The sequence below is a fragment of the Patella vulgata genome, chromosome 9 (assembly GCF_932274485.2).
Source record: "Patella vulgata chromosome 9, xgPatVulg1.2, whole genome shotgun sequence".
Taxonomy (NCBI): domain Eukaryota; kingdom Metazoa; phylum Mollusca; class Gastropoda; family Patellidae; genus Patella; species Patella vulgata.
The window spans coordinates 18809685-18834083 of record NC_065887.2 but is presented as its reverse complement, the minus strand read 5'-3'; the positions used below and the strand labels follow the sequence as shown (position 1 = coordinate 18834083).

General features: G+C 32.7%; 1 protein-coding gene across 4 annotated transcripts in view; it reads left to right on the top strand.

The window, feature by feature from the left end:
* Window positions 1-24399, top strand: part of LOC126831978 (plexin domain-containing protein 2) — a 45080-nt gene that overhangs the window by 13977 nt on the left and 6704 nt on the right. Inside the window, exons 2-15 of one of the 4 annotated variants that reach the window (XM_050562657.2) lie at window positions 268-545; window positions 4638-4718; window positions 5788-5904; window positions 7800-7869; window positions 9173-9295; window positions 10204-10257; window positions 10953-11017; window positions 12716-12812; window positions 13573-13668; window positions 14230-14375; window positions 15006-15042; window positions 18688-18756; window positions 21041-21106; window positions 23982-24103. In XM_050562657.2, coding sequence (XP_050418614.2) covers window positions 268-545; window positions 4638-4718; window positions 5788-5904; window positions 7800-7869; window positions 9173-9295; window positions 10204-10257; window positions 10953-11017; window positions 12716-12812; window positions 13573-13668; window positions 14230-14375; window positions 15006-15042; window positions 18688-18756; window positions 21041-21106; window positions 23982-24103 — 1421 coding nt within the window. Of the gene's footprint in view, window positions 1-267; window positions 546-4637; window positions 4719-5787; window positions 5905-7799; window positions 7870-9172; window positions 9296-10203; window positions 10258-10952; window positions 11018-12715; window positions 12813-13572; window positions 13669-14229; window positions 14376-15005; window positions 15043-18687; window positions 18757-21037; window positions 21107-23981; window positions 24104-24399 lie in introns of all 4 variants that reach the window. The other 3 variants (XM_050562655.2, XM_050562659.2, XM_050562660.2) reach the window with 3 other exon arrangements.

The following is a 24399-nucleotide window of genomic DNA, read 5'->3' as shown; positions in this document are numbered from 1 at the left end:
GACATTTTCAAATTATTCATTTTACATGATCAATTTTCGAACTATTATAGCAAGAATGGCTAGCTCTTTATCTAAATCTTACATAATGTATCTTTAAGGAAATTCCCACTATGTCTCCTATATTATATGTAGGCTAGGCAAATAGGGGTCTATCATAAAAGTAACATACTTAAAAGCAATTTTATAAAAATAGTATAAAATTGTTCTATATTCTATAATTACATTTTTTCTTTTAGTATATTTATTTTTTTTTTTTTATTTTTTAAGATGTTGAATATAAGTTGCATATATCACCTGATCACAAACAAACAGTAGTAGAACATCAAAGTTTAGAGAGCAACCATCGGTATAAACGACAGGCAAATGATACAGCTTCACCAGTATCTTCAGCAGCAACAACAACAACAGCACCATCAATACCTGTAACAAGTCAATCATCGACAGAGAAACCCATACCAGTACCTGTGACAGAGAAATCAACAACGGTATCAGTTGTGAACACATCTCCACCTTCACCTACTCCAAGCACAACTCCCCAGACGAAGGTATAATACAACTTTTTATATTTTTTTAATTTTTAGACTGAGTATATATATGTATCGCAGTAATATTTCTGCTTGCTGAATACCATGTAATATAAGAATATATAATGTTGTATGACAAATGTATAATATAACTTCTCTGATGTGTATTGTTTGACCTAGAAATAGTCGGAAACCAACAAATAGCATGGGAAGTAATAACTGGGTTCCATTATATAAAGATTATTAGGCTGATTGTTTTCAAAAGTTTATTAATTATTAACAAACAATTATCAGTCAGATGTACAGATTAAATATTGATGACAATTGTTCATTATATACATGCAAGATTTACTTTTGGGCAAAATTTGTGCGAGAGTGTAAAACTATTTCTTCCTTTTCTGTCATATACCGCCTTTGAGAATTTAGATGATTACTACTGTCTTTGCGAATTTAGATGATTACATTGATCTTGGTAACAAAATATGTTGGTTGACTTTTGTAGAAAGATGTTTTCGGTCTTTGACACCTAACAATGCTATGTAATGAGTTTTTTTTTTCTATGACCATTACCATCCTGTACATAAACAAAAATATTTGCATGGTTACAAGACAATAGGAGTGATTCTTCCACAAATTGTCATCCTTGTTAATAATAGTAATATCATCAACAACATACTGTCAGACCGTATCAAACTCTACCTCCCCATAAACTCGTCAGAATATGTAAAGGAGAGCTACCTGCTATAGGACATAGTTCATGTCCTTATCATAGACTAGTAGTAAATGAACACCCTGTAGACTGCATAGACTAGTAGTAAATGAACACCCTGTAGACTGCGTTCCTTGCCATTATATAAAATCTTAGGAGTGATCTTTTGTTCACATATTTTCCTACATGTATATATATATTGATTGACTATGTATAATTGATTAAAATTTCATGCTTTAACATTTCCATATTAGGAAACAGTCACCATGGTGAAAATAAGCATGTGTACTCCTGATCTCGTTTTTTTGTCCCATCTGAACTACTAGATGCTAGGGAAATTTTCTCGGCCAACACCGGGATTGAACCCGGAACCCCTTTGAGTAATTTCAGCTCCCCAATTTTGCATACTGTAGTAGTACATGTATGGGCTACTTTCACAAAGACATAGAATATGTGATATAAAATTTTCACAACTATCAAACAAAATTATACATGTATTATTGTACATCAACAAGGAAGTATGGTACCTTCTTTGGGTCAATATTTTGACAAAGTTATTATTCCAAATGATATCATTAAATTGAAAAACTGTTCATCCCCAACTTTGAACTTGAAAGTCTTTTTTTTTTAAATTGAAAGGTCATTAGAAATTACAATTTACATTGCTTTTCAATTAGCCATTCAAAAGAAATAGCAATATATCCAATATTGTTTCTGTCAAAATTTTGAGAACAATTTGTCACTTCCGTGACCACATTATCCAGTTCTTCACTAGGTGTCACTATTAAAGCAACACCAGGGTGAAGGTCAAGCATGCATAGTTTAAAGAAAGGAAAATGCAAACTATTATGTTAAACGAACATTGTTGTCGCACAAATTGTATGTCTCATCTGTTCCAAGTCATAAAACATTGATTGATGGAGACATTTTCACCCAATAAACCAGGAAATAAGGTTGTCAAAGCACTCTGTGAGTATCATGCCTGTCTATGAAGTATGAACGAGTGCAGACAGTCAAAGTATGTCTTTGACCTTATAAATTAATGATAATGGAAAACAAAGTTTGTATTGGGATAAACAAAACAAAGGGAATTTTGTTGAAACTATATTGTGTAACTGCTTTTTTATGGTTTCTAATGATATTCAAACATTTATTTTGAAAAAGTAACTTTACTCTATGATATTTTACATATAACTCAAAAGACATTCAGAAATTTATTTGTTTTGTTACTTTTAAAGAGACTAGCTTGGCTATTGCATATACATGTACTTCTTCTTGAGTTATAATTCAATAGAATACTGTGAAAATATCACTAAACATACATAATTACTTTTCAAAATTTGTCTTTACTGTTACTTGTACATTTTTTTTATGAAAATAGTCCATATTTAGTACAAAAATAATCTTGTTTGAATTAATAAGTGTTTAAGTTTAAAGCACTTTCTAAATTAAAATGGAACCAGGATTCACTCACTGATGCTCCCCATTATGCCTTACTCATTAATTTTGCATCTTAAAGTCATTAGGTCACTGCTTTAACATACACCACAGACAGCAAGTTTTAAATAATTCCCCTTCTTTTTCTGTTGTCAGACACTCAACTTTTAACCTAATCGTTACAATATTGAGGCTTTATAATTATAAGGGATTTTCCATCTTACTCCTGTTTTAATTCTATGTTTCTTTAATGGCAAACAAAATATAAAACAGTACATTATACTTCTACTTTAAATCAGTTATAGATAATATATCACTATCAGATGTAAATTGATCACAAGGGGAATAGGCTTGTAATTTATTAATTTAAACATACATTGTCCCGAAAGTATTTGTCGGGTGGTTATGTATGGTTTAATGGTCGAGAGCGAGACATTAAGTAATACATGTATATTGATACTGCATGAGACGTTTTAGCCGAGTGTTGTTTCAATATATTGCGCAGTGTCTTTAGCTCGAGACCATTAAACAGCATTAAATACAGACACTATCCCGCACATGCTTTTCAATGAAATATGTCACGTGAGTCCAATATTTCATCTAGTATAGATAATGTACGATTGGCAAGTTGCCCGTTCATTATTGTAAATAATGGTATGCCAACATCAAAGGATGACGTCACATCTGTATTTTAATTCCAATTAAAGTATGGCAAATTTAGTATGTACCGGTATGGAAAGTTCAGACGCTCAATCTTGCTAGAAAAATACTGGATCAAGTTAGTTGACAAACATGGCTTCTAACAACAGTTTATTTATAGCTTTGGGTATCTCCCTTCAAATGCAAAGTTTTGAGATGGATTTGAAGCAAATTTTTGATAGATTAATTAGTTTGAATATGTTTTAGTCCAAATATGTCATCAAATCACGCAGTTTGTATGTGAGAAAGTATCTTTAACATATATTATATTGTGTCTGTTTAAATATTAATTAGAAATTGTTAAAGGTTTCTCACATTCTTGTTTGATCAAATAAACATTTATATAAACAATAATGAAAATAGAACAGTGATGTATGTATATGTGTGTGACACTAGACTTGATAATCCAGCCGTCTGGAACAACGCACCTGCTTCTTTCATTGGCTAGTTTACAGATGTTGTAATCTTTGTAGTCATAGTGATAGAACTGTACGCTTGAAGCATGGTGATTTGCAATCAAATTTGTGGTTAGTAAAAGAATTCCACATCCATATGTATACTGGGTAGAATGCTTAAACAAGTATGACGTGTTATGGAAAATAAAATCTGGGATAGAATTAAGAACATTTCTGCAATTAAAAATAAAAAGATTCTATATTCTGCTTTTAATAATTGAAAAAAACAGTTTCTGAATTCTGCTTTTTTTAAAAAAAAAATAAAATTAAAAAAGGTTCTGTATACCGGTACAACAAAGTTTTTGTTTTCGTTACATGCATAACTATAGTGACTGGTTAATTGCCTCAAGAGGTTAATAAATCTCCTTGAAATCATTACTCAAAAATTTATTCAATATACTGTATGTTATACAATGTACATAACTCTAAATAAAGATTGTCTCACCTAACTTACAAATTTTAAGTCGTAACATGCAGTCTGTGTTGATGTTTTGACATAAGATTTAAAATGTTCAGTATTTTATTTTGAAAATGGTATATGTAACAGTATTGTGTGCAGTACATGTAAACTGAGGTATTCAGGCCCATTCCTCCCAACCCATAATTAAAAAAAAACCACAAGGCTTAGATGGATTTTCACATACTGGACTACAGTATATGATAATGAAGGAAGTGTAACCGTGAGATACCAGAAGAAAACTAAAATTAATCAGTAGCTAAGAGGGATTGAAATAGATTTGTTCATTTAAAGCTTTCGTTTATACTTTCAACATAGACATAATATTTAAAAATTTGTATTAATTTTACTTTTAGACAACTGCAAAGACTGATGTGAAAAAAGACAGTACATCGTCTCCTATTCAAACTACCACACCTATTTCTAAAATCATTGAGGTAAGTTTCACAATTAATATTTAAAGTAGACTTGGTTGATCCAGTCCAGCATATCAGTTACAATACTTGATCATGACTACATGTCCAAACTATCATTACCAAGTAATTAATAGGTGTGTTGGAGCCAGGCTATGCAATCTGCATACTCTTTCTGGAACACATACAACAAGTATTGACACTTCTCATTTGATGTGTCCACAAATTTTGTTATATTTTTTATTAGTCAAAAAATATTCAGTTATGTTTACTGTACATCGTACATGTATCTTTCAATTTCAAAGATAATGATTTGCTGTACCTTTCAATTACATGCACTGTCAAAGATGAAGTTTACTGTATATGTACTGTAAAGATAAAGTTTACTGTACCTTATGTACCATCATAAATAAAGTTTACTGTACATTAACATGGTCGATCAAAGATAAAGTTTATACTTTGTATTTAATTAGTTAATAGATTGGTAGTTAAAGAGTTTGCGTTATTTCTATTCACATTGTAATTTAGATCATTTGTATCTGAAAAATAAAATTTTTTTGTTGCCAATCTGATTAAAATACAGATCTATATTTTGTTTCGTTTTTTTATACTTCCGATGGCCTACACTACACGAAGATCTGACCGTTTGTAGCGATAGGTCGCGTCAGAGGTCATACGAGCAGCTTTTGACCCTATGACATCAGATATTTGATTAACCAATCGGCATTGAGGTTACTAGTGGATTACCCACAGTTCTGTGCAAAACACGCCTATTGCTCGCCGTAACAGAACGTTTCATTGGCTAATAGCTCACATCATTCAGAACATCATCATTCACATCATTCCAGATCCTAGTGTAGTAAAGACAAGTAAAACGAAATTTTGAACTATAAAAACGGAATGAAATAGGATCTGTGTTTTAATCAGATTGTATTGTTGCAGTCATGCAGTGTGGATCATATTATCTATTTAAAGTTAGCATTAGTTCCTGACTTCTCCAAAACATATTGATTCAGACTTGAACCCTGAAAATAAAATTTTGTAGCCTTCATCTCTTATGCCATATGTCACTAGTTTTTTTCTTTTGTTTCAGGATGACCATAGTTATTATCAATCTAAGGTGTTGCCTAACAGTATTAATGAACATTGGATTGATTTGCCCACCACTAAACAACATAAAACATTATCAAAGAGTCATCGAACTGCTGTGGTTAGTACAATATACTAGTATTAAGGCGCTGCATTTGGTAATGTAACTGAAAGTTTAGAATTAAAATCCAAAAGCATTAAGTAAATTTTATGATTGGCAGAGCATTTGAAAACTTCCTAGTCATTTAGTTGGACTTTGTGTTTGGTCAAAAATTCCTTTCCATATGTATTTCGTTGGATATGTAGGTGGCATAGATAGAAATCACGAAAATAGATTTTAAGATTGGCAGCACATACTGTAGGTAAAATCCTTAGTTGGAATTTGTATTTGGTCTAAAATTCCATGTCATATATATCTGAAGGGAGATACAAATGGCATAACTGGAATATTTGCACTTTGATAGTGTCCAAATGAAGTAGCATTCGATGAGGTAATGCAGTCTGACTACTTAATCGAACAAAGAATTTAGCTCAAATACATAAGATCCAAAATGTCAAAGTTAATGAAGATCTTAGCGATGTGAAGACAAGATAAACATCCTTATGACAGCATGGATTCCATTGTGACAACTTCATTCATGTGATTAGTTAATGTACTCAGTTCTTATTTATAGATGACTTATCTTATTTTAGCCTGAAGTGAATTGAGTTTAGTGGACTATTTAGAAAAAATTTAATCGTCTATAACAGGGTTCTTAATCCATTTTGAATTGAACCGGCCAGAATTGGGTCAAATGAGGTCCCGGTAGGAACTGGGTTTTAAAATTTTAAGCTTCCATTACCTTTAATATAACCAGACTTCAACAAAAATAAGTCTTGGTAATTTGTTATGAAGAATATCGTATACTACTGTATGTAATTACCACAAAAATAACGACAAACAGGTCCACCGTTCGGAATATTTTCCATATTTAATCCATGTACAGGCTTAAAATTCATGTCAGTAATATTCCTGAATAAATTAATGTACTTGTATTTGTTTTTTTCGATGGATATAAGCTGATACGGTAGCATGGTATTTCTTCATAACACATTTTGTAGGGTGTTTTTTTTTTCTCTATCACATACATGTAACTTGCAAATGATTTTATTCATTTTTCCATGATGGACACACAGCACAGTGATCATGACGTGACAATATTGACATGGCTTTAAAAATTAAAATCCATATGACTATGCCATATGGCTTTCAATAATGATAATGATAATATGTTAATAATTAAGCCTCTGTCAGCATGGGTATAAAATAAAAAATCATAATGGTAAACGCTATTTAAAACTAAAACTAGCATCGCTGGTTTATTGACTTAATTCCAACCGATGTCACTTGTCAGCGGGGATTCGGCACTGGAGATTCATAATATATTATTATTTATTATTAATGACTGTTTCTCGTTGTATTCGATGTTCTATCCGAGGATTATATTCACCTGGTCACTGAAATCATTAAATTATGATCCAATTATTATTTTAATATCTACTGGTACACTTGGAATTCATATGGAGCGTCGAAGGCACGCAATTAGATCGTCTCCCTTCGATTGCCACACGTGGCTTATTTGCTTCCTGAACCTGTTATGAATAATCATCAAGCTTGTTTTGTTTTTTTACCGAATTATCAAAATTACCGTTACTCGTGCTAATTACTCAGATTATAAACCACATGGCCGATTCTCACTAAGGTATGACTGTTATGGTAGCCGGCAAGCAAGTTGATTGACTACTTAATGAACAAGTAATAATTAACCCATTGTAATTTAGCCAAAAGTAGATTGATTTATGTTACCATAGTGGCTGGTTCATTGTTTTACCAATCAGCTTGATTGAAGTTCAAGAGGCTTAAGCCGACAAAAAACAGCCGATTAAGATCCCTGGTCTATAACATTTTATGTTAATTAATTATTATCCAGCTTAAAGCAATATAATCCTTTAATGGATCTGAACTTTATTTTTCAGACAATTGATTTGAATTTTCCATTCCGTTTTTATGGACATAACATTACCAATGTTACTGTGGCAACAGGAGGTTTGTATATGACCATCAGTGTGTTGATTATAGGGTTATCCCTTAAAGATGCATGGGGGGTTGTATGGCTGAATGGCTGAATGGTTAGCACATGCGCGCTGTACCATAAAGTCTGTCATTGAGTCAACTGGCGTGTTTTCGAATCCCCGGTTGTATGTGACAAGGAGTAGGGTCGCCTGTCCAACCTGGTGGGTTTTCTCCGGGTCCTCTGGTTTCCTCCCACTGCTAAAGACCCCTACGCGCAAGCGAATTATTGAAATAAAATTAAACCATATGTTGCATTATGTAAGATTTAGATAAAGAGCTGGCCATTCATTCTTGCATGCTAAAATAGTTCAAAAATAAAATAGATAATGAAAAATGAATATATTGAAAATTCCGTTCAGATTACTTTATTCTTGTTTGAAGATGTAGTGTGGGTCGTTTATTTTCATAGCAATGTTACTTGACAACCAAGTCTAAGTTAAATTTTTGAATCTGCAGGTGTTCAAATCCAATTAAATTTTGGGAATCCTATGGTCTAGAGAGTTTATTATAGACTTGTCATGTGTATAAATAAATAATAATGATTTATATGGGATTTGAAGCCAGAAAAAGGATGTGCATAATACATGCTTAATATTGTTTATTATCCCATTGAAATATCCTCAGTGGGTCCTACCGTCCTGTGTGCTTGCCTATTACAAATTAGGAAACAAACTTGCCTTAATTTATGTGTGATGACTAAGTTTTCTTGTTGTAATTATGGTGATATTATTGTAAGTAGAAAATGCAAACATAGGCCTAAATCTATATTCTAATAAATACTGCTAATTAGTAATATTAGTAATGCTAATATTGCGAATGACATAAGATATATGGGATTAGATCCCGTTATTGGCCGTGAAAGATCCAGAGGATTTTCCAGCATCAGTGGTACAGGACAGAGAGCATGGCAAGTAGCACTAGTCATTTGAATGGTACAAAAAACGAGATCCTGTGTACACATAGGTGTGCACCTAAAAGAACCCTTGACAATTGGAATTCGAAAGAAGAGTAATAAGCCATTGTGCTATTGTCCACTCAAAATGTCTGTGATAGCACAATGTATCGCGGAGCAGAAAAGCAGGATTTTAAACCCCATTTCATTTCATTTAACCATAAAAAAGCACACTCTTGCTATTAATATTGGATTGTAAATGGTTTTAAATTGCTGAAGTTATCATTTAAACCAATTCAATTCAATTTTATTATATTTCAAGTTTCTTGTAAACAACAAGTCCTTTTATTTAAATCAAATTAATTCAATTTTAATATTTTTCAGGATTTCTATATACAAGTCCTTTCCTACATCAATGGCTGACAGCTACTCAGTATATTGCACCTTTAATGGCCAACTTTGATACAAGAATAAGTAATGCTTCTGGAGTATATTATGATAATTCAGGTAGGTATATCTATTACATAAGAAAATGAAGACAAATATATGTGGTGTAATGGTTGAGAGCTTAAGACATTAAGTAATATATAGAGGATATTTGTCGTTTTGTCGTGAATAACATATTTTATTTCATCGAGAAGCAAGAAAATATAAACGTTTTCTTGCTTAGAGATGAAATAAAATATGTTAATCACGACAAAACGACAAATGTTCTATTTATTTTATGATTTTACAATCATTTTAGGTAAAAACAACATGGACTACTGCTAGCCAGTGGAATAACACTTTTATTTCACTGATAAAACGCGGTATTCCACTACTGATCATAAAATAAATATTGATACTGTACAAGTGTTGTTTCAATATATTACACAATGTCTTAAGCTCATGACCATTAAACAACTTAAACAGACACTATCATTGATTTTCAATGAAATACATCACACAAGTCCAATATTTCATCTAGTATAAATAATGTACGATTGGCAAGTTGTCCATACATTATTTGACTTAATGGTATGCTAACATCAAAGGATGACGTTACATCTGTATATTAAATGGGTTTATTATAGTTGTAATCACATATAGAATAATTGTTAGTTACAGACATGGTGAATCTTACTAAGGAGATTACTGATTATTACATAATTGATACCTTGAATCCACTTATATGAATTAAATGTGTTTACATGTATATCCACAATATGGTTAGAATCAAATTACTACAACTTTGTTCATGGTAATCATGAATGTATGGCCTGATTTACCTGTAAAACTTCTAAGAGGTAGAAAAAGCAATGTATATAAGGTAGTTCCAAGTATTTGCTTTCATACAAGAGCTTGGTGTATGTGGGTCATTAAATTAATTGGGCTTTATTTCACCCTCAAATGTTAATTTTGTTGTCTGTTTCCAGGTGATCGTTTTGTTGTTCAGTGGAAGTCTGTACAATTACAGGATCAAAATGACAGTAAGTACACTTATCTTGAATATCATTTAAATGCTTAATGTTATATGAAATTATAGATAATATTCACTGCGACACATCAGGACATCTCATAAATAATGGAGAATAATTTTTTATTCCCAAGACACTATTGTGTAAAGACAGATATAAAGATCTTCTATGAGCCAAGTAGGTTCAGTGAGTATTAAACTGGCTCAGTAACCAGATTCGATTACAGTGATGGCCTAAGAAGTTCCTTGTGATCTCCCAGCATGATTTCCTAATGTCAGTTGTGGAGGACATAGTGCCTGCCAAGGAAAAAATACCTAGTTGTTCGGATGGGATAACTACAAGCACAAAAGAACCCATCACGGTTAGAATGTGATAAAGACTCGTCAGAAATGCTGCTGTCTGGGCAAAATTGTCCTACTAGCACATTATGTCTGTATTCTTCATTATCCCTCTTCTATTACAAGAAATTAAAATGTAAAAGCCAGGGGGGTTGGATGGCTGAATGGTTAGCGTGCGCGCGCTGTATCATAAAGTCTGTCATTGAGTCGACTGGCGTTTCGAATCCCCGGTTGTATGTTAGTCCCGAAATGACCTAGTTTGTGTCGAGTGGACGTTAAACCCCATTTCTCTCTCTCTCTCTCTCTATGTAAAAGCCAAATAGATAATTCTGTCTTTAAAATTTGTTCTATGTTTTTTTTTTATTACAGCCAATCCATTTGAGTTTGAAGTCATCTTATCGAGTGATGGTGTCATCAAATTTTTATATAAAACTGTAAGTTTATTGTATTTTTTAGACACACGGGTCTAAATTAAATGCTGTTGGTAATTGATATGTAAATAAATAAATAATAACTGGTAATGCTAAAAAGCTTTAGTATTATATTCTCTGATTGTGTGCTGGGGTATTGATAATGCTGATAAATATACTATTCAAAAAAAGTAGGGGATATTTGATTTTTAAGTGTTATTAAAGTCACCTAATGAAACTGACGAAGAAACAAATGACAAAATGAAATGAAGTTCACATTCCAAATGATCGTTAGACTAAGTAAGGCACAGACTGACCATTATAAGGGTAAAATGATACCCGGGGTCAAACAGCAAAGTTACCACAGCATCACAACCAAGTCAGTAACGGGTAAATCCTCCTCTGTTTGCCAAACAAGCATTGATCCGACGTGGCATACTCCTAATGAGACGTCTAAGGTCATTTTGGTCCAGATTGTCTCATTCCTGTTGCAACGCAGCAGCAAGTTCTTGGACATTGGCAGGACGTTGTTGACGTTGACGTAACCTCTGTCCAAGCATGTCCCAGACATGCTCGATGGGGGAGAGGTCGGGACTCAGTGCTGGCCAAGGTAATGTGGTGATGTTCTGTTGTTGGAGTTAACCTGTAACGATCCTGGCCCTGTGACATCTTGCGTTGTCATCCTGGAAGATGAAACGGCGGCCATGACGTCGTGCGAACGGCACAACATGGACTGCCAAGATGTTGTCCCGGTAGTACTGGCCTGTAACACGCCCTGCAACAACATGTAAAGCCGTTCTTCCAGCAACAGTGATGCCTCCCCACACCATAACAGAACCACCCCCAAATCGATCATGTCTGATGACGTTAACGTCTTGGAAGCGCTCGTTTCGACGACGCCACACCCTCCTATGCTGTCCAAAAAATCAACAGTGAACCTTGACTCATCTGAAAACATCACATTGCTCCAGCGTCGATTATCCCAGTGTAGACGATCCCTACACCAACGACGTCTTGCCTGAATGTGATGATCTCTCAAACAAGGGGTCACGCGCGGACGTCGGGCGCGAAGGTGACCCCTATGCAGTCGATTCCGAATCGTCTGGCCACTCACTCTCACACCAGTGTCTGTTTGAAGACGAGCGCTGATCTGATTTGCTGTGATGACACGATTTTTCAAGGCCAAGGTATGGATAAATCGATCCTGGGCTTGAGTTGTCGCCCTTGGTCGACCTGAGCGTGGTCTGTCCTGTACAGATTGTGTATCACGGTATCTGGACCATAGCCTGCTTATGACAGACTGAGAAACATTCATCGTCCGCGCCACAACCGCCTGTGTTGTGCCGATCTGTAGCATGCCAAGGGCACGTAACCTTTCATTTTGGGTTAGCCGACGCATATCAAAATTTGTTTTCTGGTCACTAAAACAATTAAACTGATGTTTCCACCCTGGAATTCAATGCCACAATGACTGTAACATTCAAAGTCAGAGTCGTGCAAATCTTGGGTTGGACCCCCATGATGATCCCAAGCATCACCTGCATTCCATGCGGTAGCTATTGGTGCGTTTGGGCGTCACATGTAACTGGAAATGTTTCTTCTGTTAGGTTCTATAGTGACTTTTTTCGTAGTCATTTTCATATTTTAGTATTATGCCCCCAAAATCAAATATCCCCTACTTTTTTTTGAATAGTATATATTAATGTGTTTATGTCCCTGTAGATTCCCCTTGCTGTGTCATCTATATCTGATAGCAGTCATCCAGTGAAGATTGGTTTGTCTGATGCCTTCTATATAGACACTTACTTACAACAGTATGGTAGGTTATTAAATATTGATTATATAAGCACATTGAAAACAAGTTTGTATATTTTTTAAATCAATTCATTAACCTGATGGCTTTAAATATGATATTCTGAAAATACATGTGACAGAAAAAGAGATGTTCTTCACCAGTACTCAAAATTAACCATGGCAAACAGCGAAACCATTGTAAAAACCCAAGCAAATACTGGCTACGACAACAAATTCAATGTATTATTTGATGTCAGAGATCACAGAGATATACCCCAGTGATAGTAGAGTTGCTATTCCATATGTTTGTCTAGACAACATGACTATTCCTTTTATGAAAATACTAGCAGATGACCCGTCGCTGTATTGGTTGAAAGTAGTATAATTACGAAACAGGAAGCGGTAATCCAGCCCATGTTACTCCCCGGTCCGAGCTACCTCTATACACCAAATTTCAGCCTCAGGACAGCCCTAGTGTAGTCGACAACCCTGAACAGACAAACAAATGACAGTCACAAATATTAGTGTAGATTATTATTATTAAATGTTTTTAAATTGTAATAATTCATTTATTAATCTATTTGTATATAATAATAGATATTATTTTTCTTAAAAACATAAAGCAAAAAAGACATTACTGCTTTAAGCAAGACATTTCTTTTTCATATAATTTTAACGGCTTTTGTGTCTAACACAGTGATTATCATAATGATGACTTTATGTCATCTTTTTAGATCATTTTTGTATGTTATTTAAAGTGTTTAATATTTTTTTTATATTTGCAGGAATTCGACGAAGAACGATATATGAATACCACAGAGTAGCATTTACTACAGATAAAGTTAAATCAGGAACTGTCATCATTCTATCACCATTGCCAAGTAAGCTAAATTCTTTATTATACGCCCACATTGAAATGCATCCATATGTATGCTTTGGTCCACAGTTGCTTGTTGATGCTCTGGAGGTTGAAGTTATTATCCATATGCCTTGAAATTTGTACACAAAGATACCTATTCATTTCTGTTAATTGCTGTCGCTTTTGATTAAATTGTCCACTTGACTTGAAATGTATACACCATGTTTATCTTTAATATACTATTGATCAGTTTTTAATTTCTTATAAATGCTGCTCCCTTACCTACTAAAAAATAAATAGCTGACAACCTTTGAGCTGTGTTTGGACAACTTAGCTGCTGTGGGATTAGTTATTTTGCATGGTAACATATATTTTTGAAACTGAAGCAATCAATAATTGTTGTTTTAAAATTCTGACTGATGCCAATGTGTGGTTTAGATATAGAAGTGGGGATACTTTATATTTTTCATCTTCATTTGACAAAATTTGCAGAACAAATGTCTCAGATAATAATTTAGTATCTCACTGTACAATTTGCTTTTATGTAACTTTGTTAATAAAATAAATATTTCATCTGCTTTAGCGTGTAACACTATATCCGATTGTGGAGAATGTATCATACATCAGAATGTCAAGTTTCAATGTAATTGGTGTGAGAGAGTTGAACGTTGTTCTGATGGCATAGATTGGCACCGACAGTCCTGGTTGGAAAAAGGCTGTAAAGATTTAGTAAGTAACCTTTTGTTAACATTATTTCTTTTATGATCTGCAATTTGGGATGCATAGTATTTTGGGAATATCTAAATTTAGAATACTGGTTTATATATGAGACATTCAAACCTGGGCATAAGGCACAAACTATCACACAAGGTATATACCAGTATTATAATATAATGTCCTGGACCTGCTATTTTACTTTTATTTTATTATGCCGAAGGGAGAAAAGTATCTGCCTGATCTTCTCGGGACAGGAAATTTTAACTCTGTGTTTTAAAGTGACACTTTCATATACAAGAATTTTAGACACGTTTTTAACCTATTTATGCCTTCTTCATTGATATATACAATGTAGTGGACGTTAAAATTGTAATAAACAACAATTACTTAATCAATCCGGCCTAATATCAATGACAATCGAGAATAGTAATAGTTATACCCTCAGTACAGTCAATACTTTTTGCAATTTTGAATATGATTCAGTGTATCTTGATGTCTGATTGGGTGTAGGACATATCCTATTGGGTGTAGGACATGTCTGGCATATACAGGTAAAAACAGTATCCCAGGTGTGAAGTCGTATTATAATGAGATATATGTATGATATATTGTTTACATTGATTATTTCTGTTGTATTTTCAGGACAATAATAAGAAACAATGTCCTGCAAAAACTCCTGGTAAGATTATATTCATTCATCATTACAATTTTGCACACTAATGAAAAGGATGGCATTTATTGTATCATTGCTAAAACCTGATGATAATTAAAATAGAACAGTGATGGAGTCATACTAGCTGTAAGCTGACTTTTGTTCTTGCTCACAAAAGCAACATTCAGATGTTGACTGTAAAAAAGAATGGGAGATACATCAGAATCGTTTTTGTGCACACAAAATTGTATCCAGAACGTTAAGCAGAATAACAATGACGTACAGATTTCTGTAAATTCTAGCAGTGTCACATGGTTCTTAACTCGTAAATATACCTGTATGTGTAACTGAAAACTTAAAACATAAGTTGATCATAAACATCATAAATCCATTGTAATAATTTGATAACAATCTCTGCTGCTTGATTGTAGTTGTGTACTAACTCATAATTTTCATTTCATGACTGGTGTTTTTGCTGTTTGAATTTTCAGATCACATTATCATCATTAATATCAGATTGATTTCCTTCACTTGAAAATTTCACACTGTACTTTTATCTACTGATGTATTTTATCTGCACACTGTTTGTTCTGATTTTATATTATTCAGCAGTTTCTCTGCATTGTGTATTAGAACAGAGTCAAAATCTTCATGCTGAAAATGTTCTCATGGATTTGGCTTGACAGTACATATGTTTTCTCTAGAAATGAATAAACATATTCTATGCTGTTAAATGTTTACAAATTCAAAATAGTGGGAAGTTGCAAATTTCTTTGCAATGATGACATCATATCTACAAGTTATGGCAGGCTGGAGCACTAGCTGTCACTTGCTTTGCTATGGGATAAAATTTGTGGTAGATTCGCATGTAAAAGACTGGGTTAATCAACATCAACATGATGATACAAACTAAGTAAAGTTCAATTCCTCTGTTTTTTATTTAAATTATAAGGTGTAAATTGATAAGTATAAATTAATAATACCAGTACTTTTGGTTTTAGTTCAATTTGGGAAGTACCCAAAAATGTGTTTTGTGGGAAGTACCTAGAAAATGTGTTTTATAGGACGTAACCAGATACTTCAATCCTGTATTGTCCAATCTTTAAATGAGTTCTATTCAAATCTATTGTTAATGACATGTTATTGCCAAATGGAAAGATTGTCTAGTAAATATCAGATTTTTTTGAAACCAAAACTAATTCAGTTGGTGGACCGTGACCACCACTTGAAATGTTGGCCAGGTTTGTCCTAAATTTAGTAAAGAAATTATTTTAGATTAATTAATATTATAGCCCAAAAAATGAAATACTGACCTCTAGATTCAAAATGGAGAAACAAATCATTCATTTTTCTTTCAGTCTTAATGAATTTGTAGGTCACATAACTCTTCTACTAGTAAATAATGTTGTTTACCTGTTTTTTGTTTACTTGTTTTAAACTATTACTATATATTACTATATGTAGCAAATACAACTTCTTTAGTTCTACTTACACTAGTTACAGATTAAATAAAAAAACAACCCAACTGGTTTATTCTTTGAATCACATTCAAAAATTGGGACAAAATCACTTAAATCACTATTTATTTAAGATGCATTATGTAAGATTTAGATATAATAGTTAAAAAATATGTAAAAAATTTCAGTCAAATTACTTCATTCTGAGCGTAGTTACCATCATTTGCAGAACAGTGAAGTCTTGATTGTCATTGCTACCATTGTTTCGATAATAAACAATGTCTTGGTTATTCATTTTTAAATTAATTCATTAACTGACATACGTATTTTAATCTGTTGAAAATCAAAACCATCCAAAGTTCTAGAGCGTTGATAATGGGCCTGGCATGTATATAAATGTCTAATTAATGATTTATATAACATTTGATGCCAAATGAAAGATCTACATTAGGTAGATTTAAAATACTGGTTTATCATACATATAGCTCAAGTTTACAATAAGTCTTCTCTTACTGTTTTTCAAGTCCAAATGCCCTATAAGAGAACATGTTTTATTGAAAGTTGTATAATAAACCCATTATTGTGATATTCATGTGATCAATCGCTAAATGCCACTGAAAGGTTTAAACTCAACATTTTGCTGCATCCAGATTGATATGTGGATTTATCTGGAAACAATCTTGTAGTAAATAGTCTTAATCCAATCAATCTTAATCTTAACATCTGTTGCTCAAGATCATTGAGACTCTATTTTGGCTCTTCTTCGACTGAAATGAATGTTAGTCTTGTATTGAAGAGAAGACTTTGCTGAAAAATTACAAGGTACTTTTAGGCCAACACCAGGATTGAACCTGTGACCTTGGTTAGTGAGCTAGTGCCATATACTCAATATGACTTCCTATGAGTAATGATGAAAGGTGCACAATGTGTAGGCAAATAAATATTTGATAAAAGTACAGATAGTGACATTATGTATAATAATCATTGCCGTTAAACATTTGGGGGCGGGATGTTGTGCTTATGGTTCTGTTCATCATTTTTGAAAATGTTCATCTTTTTTTGAAAATGTTATCTGCATACCAATCCCATATACACATGTAATATATTAACTGTTTACATTCAATATGAATTTCTAATCATTAATCCATGTAATAATCACTGTCATGCTTATTATAGAACTGCTATATATTAATACAACAGTATTGATGCTTGACAACATTCTTTAATCTCTCGAGTTTCTACTTATTCATAAGAAATTGGATAGATTCTGTTGTTGGAGACTTTAATCTTCATTATAAAAATGAAGCAAAAATATATTATAGCTAGAATTGATGTGTTTTAAGATAGTTCAGTTGTACCACTTTTAGAATGAAGCATGAGATTTCCATGTCAGAAGTAAAATTATGCATATGAGATTATCTTTTAAACAGAGTGCATTTATAGTTACGATTTTGTTTTTAGCAGTGCATTTATAATAAATTTAGTTAGATATTTGGGGGGGGGGGGGGTCGAAGAAAATCTGCATATATGTAAAAAATGATTTCTTGTTTTGTTTCAATTATATGACTAAAAGTGGATTTCTGCTAAAAGTTTGAATTATGGAAAGACTGATTTGGAAATATTTCTTATGATGCTTGTAGGGATGCTTGCTTGCCATGATTTACAATGTAAACAGTACTTGAAACAAAATTTAATAATTTTTGAAAGATTTTTTTTTGTTTTAATTTTGTGTAAGGAAATATTTTGTCAGAGAACCAGATGATTATTTTTGTATGTCTTCAGAATTTTTAAATGTTTTTATTTATTCTGTAAAAGTATCTGTGTGACTTACTTACTCTTGATCTTTATTGCATATTATTTTTCTAACTTGATAATTATATTGTAGTGGTAATCATTTTGGTGGTTGTGTTGTAATATCCCTCTATATGTACAATTAACTATCTTCTGCCTAACACAATCCATGTCTGATCAATTTAATATGAGGTAAATGGGGTAACCAAAAATTGTGCTTAACCCTTGAATTCATTTATAATTTTAACATCAAAAGTATTATATTTATTTATTTATTGAGTTTATCTTTTGTTAACTACAGTACATGTAAGTACTTACATTTATATATATATATATATATGTTGTCAAATAGATACAGTGTAAACTTTCAGGATCTTATATGAATTTAAATAATAAAACACTATATTTTCTATAAATGCAACAGTGATGTCAACAACGACTCAAAATGTTCCAATGTCAACTACAAAACAAATACCCAGTACAACTACCAAAGGTTAATTTGTTCTCTTAATTATTTAATCAGAAAATAATGTTATATTGTAATATACTCATATTAAACAGACTTTCAAATCTAATTAGCCACTGATAATTTACTTAGAATTAATCTAAACTCTAATAACCAATATGGGACTAAAAAAAGTCTTTAAATTAAATTATACTTGCTTATAATTGCGTATAATTACTTAATCATAGAAATCCATAGAAGTCCTTAAATAAGTTGCATAATATTCTTTAGTCAAATCTACATTGAAATTGAGTAAGTTTGATGTGCATGCTTAAAGCTACTTTCATCAACAAATACCTTTTGAAAACTGACGAATATACTAAAAGTATTTTTATAGATTCTAGTAATCACTTATTAACTTGTCGTTTCTATAAATTAATTTTTATTAATTCTTTTATTTAAACCAACAGTACAATTGACAACCACTGAAAAACTTAAGTTAACTACCACTGAAAAACCTCAATCAACTACTTCTAAGGCTATAGAAACTTCATCTACTAAAGGTGGAATATTTCATTATTGATTTTAACATTCCTCAAAAATCAGAATTATTTATGCTGATGCAGTTAACAGAGCTAAACCTCAAACTCAATATTTTCCATAATATTCAAAATTAAAAACATGAATTAGAATTCAGTATTTTAAAGTTCCATAGAATAGAGTTATACACTCTTTAGTTTAAGAATGTTTTGTTAATCAAATAGTTTATATTCAAAGTTTCCGTTTCTTCTCAACTTCATCTTAATGATTGATTACAACATGACATGGAAAATTTGGGACAGATCTGATATTCAAATGTGATTTGGATAATTTAAGATTCAAGAACAAGATACATGTATAACAGTTCAAAATGATTTACTCTAGCATAGGCTTGTGCTTAGAATTTCTATAGTTGAGTTCGTCTAGGATTAATCTCAATAAGATGTGTATAAGATTAATTTCCATTTACTTGTATTTTCTTATTGTTGAAAGTTATAATAATGCCTCTTGAAGTGACTAAATTATTGTTTTGGTTTTGTGAAATTCAGAGATATTTACAACTACACAGAGCACTGTGGTGACAGTTATAGCAAAGTTAACTAGCTCATCTAAAAAAGGTTAACAATTATTACATTTTTTGTGTACATCACCTATCTGATTTCATACTTCTATTACCATATCAGTACTGTGTGTCATTTTAAATCCTCACCTTTTACTGTCTTATTATAAGGTTTGTAATCTGGTAAAAAGGTAGGTTTTATTGTTCAGATTCAGTTGAAATAGTGACCAGTGGCAATGGTGATCTTTTTGAATTATATACTCAAAACTGAATACCAGCAACTGAAATGCAAAGCCTCAAAACTAAATGGTTACATTTAAAACAAAAAATTGTTATATGTTTATTACCACATGCTTTTTTGGTAATCATTAACATTACAACTTTCTAAACAGTAATTTAGTAAAGGCCATTTTAAACCATAGCAGGCCCCCTCCAGTACCGGTACTTTTGTTTTACCCCACTACAGATGAAATGCTGGTTCTGGAGGCTGCAGTACGTACATAATTCTATATCCATTTTTAGGGTCTGCTGGTGACAGTGCCTTAGCAGAAATGAAATTGACAGGCTCATATAGGTTTCAGCCTAGTCTTCCATATGGGTAATATAGTCCTGAGTCTAGAATTAAACATGTTTTTAAGATTCTAGATAGTAACTTGAGATCACATGACCTTTTCTTCAAACCTAGATGTGTTAATTTCAAAATATAATTTGTCATTTAAGTCTTTTAATGATGATATTATATAATCACTTTAAATTATACATAAGCATTATTTCCATATAATTAAGACTGAAAGCATATTTGCACATGCATGAACCCATGAAGCATTATCTGCTCCTGACCTGATAAAGGCACGTGCGCGCTTTATCATACGGTCTGTCATTGAGTCAACTGGTGGGGTTTCAATTCCCCGGTTGTACGTGACAAGGAGTAGGGTCGCCTGTCCAACCTCGTGGGTTTTCTCCAGGTCCTCTGGTTTCCTCCCACTGCTAAAGACCCCTACGCGCAAGCGAATTATTGAAATAAAATTGAACCATGTGTTAGTCCCGAAATGACCTAGTTTGTGTCGATTGGACATTAAACCCCATTTCTCTCTCTCTCTGATAAATGCATGGCTTTTTTGAAAAAAATTAAAGTTACTTTGTAAATGAACTAGCATTGAACATAAAAATGACTAGCTTGATAACAATATATATATTATAAACTGATCATCTCTTTTTCATAATGTTTAGCAGTAACATTTACAACCAGAGCTGCAGGTGACCACGATACTGTGATAGCCAATGATTCAGCATCTGCAGGTTTTGATTTATTGTTTTTTTTTCATCCTAATGTTATTAACCAATCACATTTCATCTGAAAAAAAATAAACAAACAAACACTGGCATGCGTTTCAGAACGGTAAACTTTTCTCTGGCTTTTTTTTTTGTTCGTCATATAGTATTACTTGCTGACTGTTAGGGCTCTTAATCGCTTGAAAATGTAAGCCATTTGGCGATCCAACCGGGGTAACGCTGTGCCAGGGCTGAGTTAAAAATCTTCAGTGGAATCGACATCCATATATTTTCTTTCACACATGCAGTAAAGCTAAATCTATTTTCTTTGACACCTACATGTGCTTTAGCCTTTATAATGCTTATCTTAGCTTATCTTCTACATAGACTTTAGATCAACCTGTACATATAATGCTTATCTAAGCTTATTTTCTACATAGACTTTAGATCAACCCGTACATATAATGCTTATCTAAGCATTATAGATTTTAGATCCATCTGTAGAATAGTCTATCTATATGCAATGTATATTGGATTGGATAAACAAATAGAAGGTATGGGTTAGATTTAAAATGACTCAATAAACAAGGACTCTGAGAAAAATAAGAAGCTCCACAATATTCGTCAGTACAGTAATTTGAGTCTTAACATTTTGAGACTAATATATGGTCCCTATGCGCAATGCTAGGCTGGAGAATTTTGCCTAGGCACAGTAATTCCACTTACTCTTTATCAAATTCCATTTGTCAAGGGTTCTTAATTTGCCCACAAGTGTGTAAACAGGTGGACTTAAAATATTTTACTTTTTAACCCTGCAGTCCTTAAACTTGAAAAGCAAGGTCTTTGAAAAATCCAGAGATTTTTATCTGCCCACTACTACGGAAATATAAATCCTATTGAGAGCTCAGTTTTTTTACTGATCAACTGCCATGTGTGGCGAGTGTTCTAATATACATATATTAAGGCTATCTCTTGCAACTAGCACATTTTTCTTTCTCTGCTTATTGTATTCTTTATTTTCCAGTGAGTGAGCTTTTCTTGATGTTATCCTTATTTATTTATATAGACTCCTCATCTCCGTAAATAAAACAAATATTATTTTAGCACTTGGCTTGCCTTAAACTTGTGTTGCTCAGAAGGCACCAAACACCTAAGCTTGGATGCCTGCAAGAACCTACAAGAGAGTGAGCTAGTCACATGACCGGGTGTGGATTGAGGAAAACACACTAAATACCGGAAAACACACTAAATAGGTAACTCGGAGCCTGGTCCTCTGGAAAACACCGGAAAAACCTAACCCTAACCCTAACCCATCGCTGGTCCTCAATTTTTTTTTAAATTTCCAAGAATTGGGGTAGACAATATTTACATGTACCAATTGCTATATGAATGCAAAACCATTTCTTTGTACATGCAAGCTCATTTTTCATGTATATAAGGTTAATTGCAGCAATTTATAGATTTATGTGTTGTTGAACCGGATAATTATGAATTATGTAAACTTCTTTTCTCGAAACTGGATGATGGTAAATCATGTACTTGCTGTACAGCTTCATAAATTATGTATTTGTAATCAGTCTGAAGTGTTTGAAATTCTGTTTCTCTTCTGAAACTGGATCGTTGTGTAGGAATAGAGTGTCATGAAACAGGAAGCATAATTGTAGATAAAATGTGTTGACATTGGGTTTAAAGTTTCTCAAGATAACTTGTGAAATGTGAATGTATGTGGTGTAAAAATATAGGATCTTAAATCGAGATCAAGTGACATACTGCTGTGTCATTAAATTTTTAAAACAAAAAAACTACAGGCAATCAATTTTATTGACTGTCAGTGTGAACTCAATCTGCCATTGTCTTATGTCATAAAAGATAGCAATATTTTACTATAAAAACTTGTTATATGTGGGTTTTGTGAAATATACTGTAGTATAACTTTTGATCGGAAAAGAACTAAAAGATTTAGCATTTGTTCTCTTTATTCTTTATTTATGATATATTTATGATGTGCTTGTGGATAGTTATTATATATTGCCTACTGGGATTTCACTATAACACTGATAGTAAAAATACAACCATAATATGGAACACAATTACTATTTTAATTAAAGCAACGTTTGGTTGAGGGTTCTCTCCGTGTAATCAAGCAAATGATAGTAGTTCTACATTTATACAGTGTAACTTCACTATCACAATGATAGTAATTATGCAGCTAGCTTCACTATAACACTGATAGGGATTATAGGTGTAGCTTCACTATAGCATTAATAGTAGACTGGCCCAAACCACCTGAGTCACATGAATATCTTTGATGTAGAACTATTGACATAAATCACGGTCTAAGGGATATACCTGAATGAAACATATCACTTTTCTCTAATTTATCTTCAAGGAACTTACATGTTAATGCCTTAGGCAGTATGTATTTGAAAGTATTTGTCTATGATTATTTAATTTCTTTGTTTTATACATTTATGTTATAGACTAAATAGGAAGAGTGTAAAAACTACAGTTGATTCAATTTAATCACAATGGCAACAAATTCTATTAAATTTGGATAGCCAATGCTGTTGGTCTTACCACTGAAATAACTCATTTTTGAGTGTCTAGTCAGTATGTTGAAATCTCTAGGACGTAATTTCTGTAGCTCACACTAGATTTCATCCATAAATGAAACAACTGAAGTTCCTTGTATATTATGTGTGTATAATTTATCGTATACTTCATGAACTGTACTCCATTGTACATGTATAAATATATGTGTAGTGTGTATTAAATATTATGTCATGGAAACATGAATAACATGGACTGTGTATGCTGTGATGGAAGACAGGTTTTTCAACAGATTGAGTCCACTGGGTTAGTTTTGTTTCATAATCATCATAGTTTATTTTGTATTTTTCAGGATTCCCTGTAGCAGCTGTTATTGCCATTATATTTATTCTGATTTTAATCATAGCATTGGGAGTTTGGCTGTTCTATGCCTACACACATCCTACATCAACATCTGGCATGTGGTTACTTGAAGTAAGATATAAATAAATCTAAACAATGTTCATACATACAGTTACTCTGTACAGATGCAACTATGGACAACCAGTTTGTCATTTGTCAATGTACATTGTACGCACACTTGCGACTGGAAAACTACCAGTTGTTGCCAACACACAAATGGCAACTGATCGTATCCAGTTTGTACGACCAAGTGGTCATGTGTACCGTCACATGATCAGCATTTGCTGACTGCAGAGCTACTGTCAGGGCCAAATTTCCCCCAATAGCACGGTGTATGTTGCACTTCCGTCTTCAATAGCCCAGTTGCT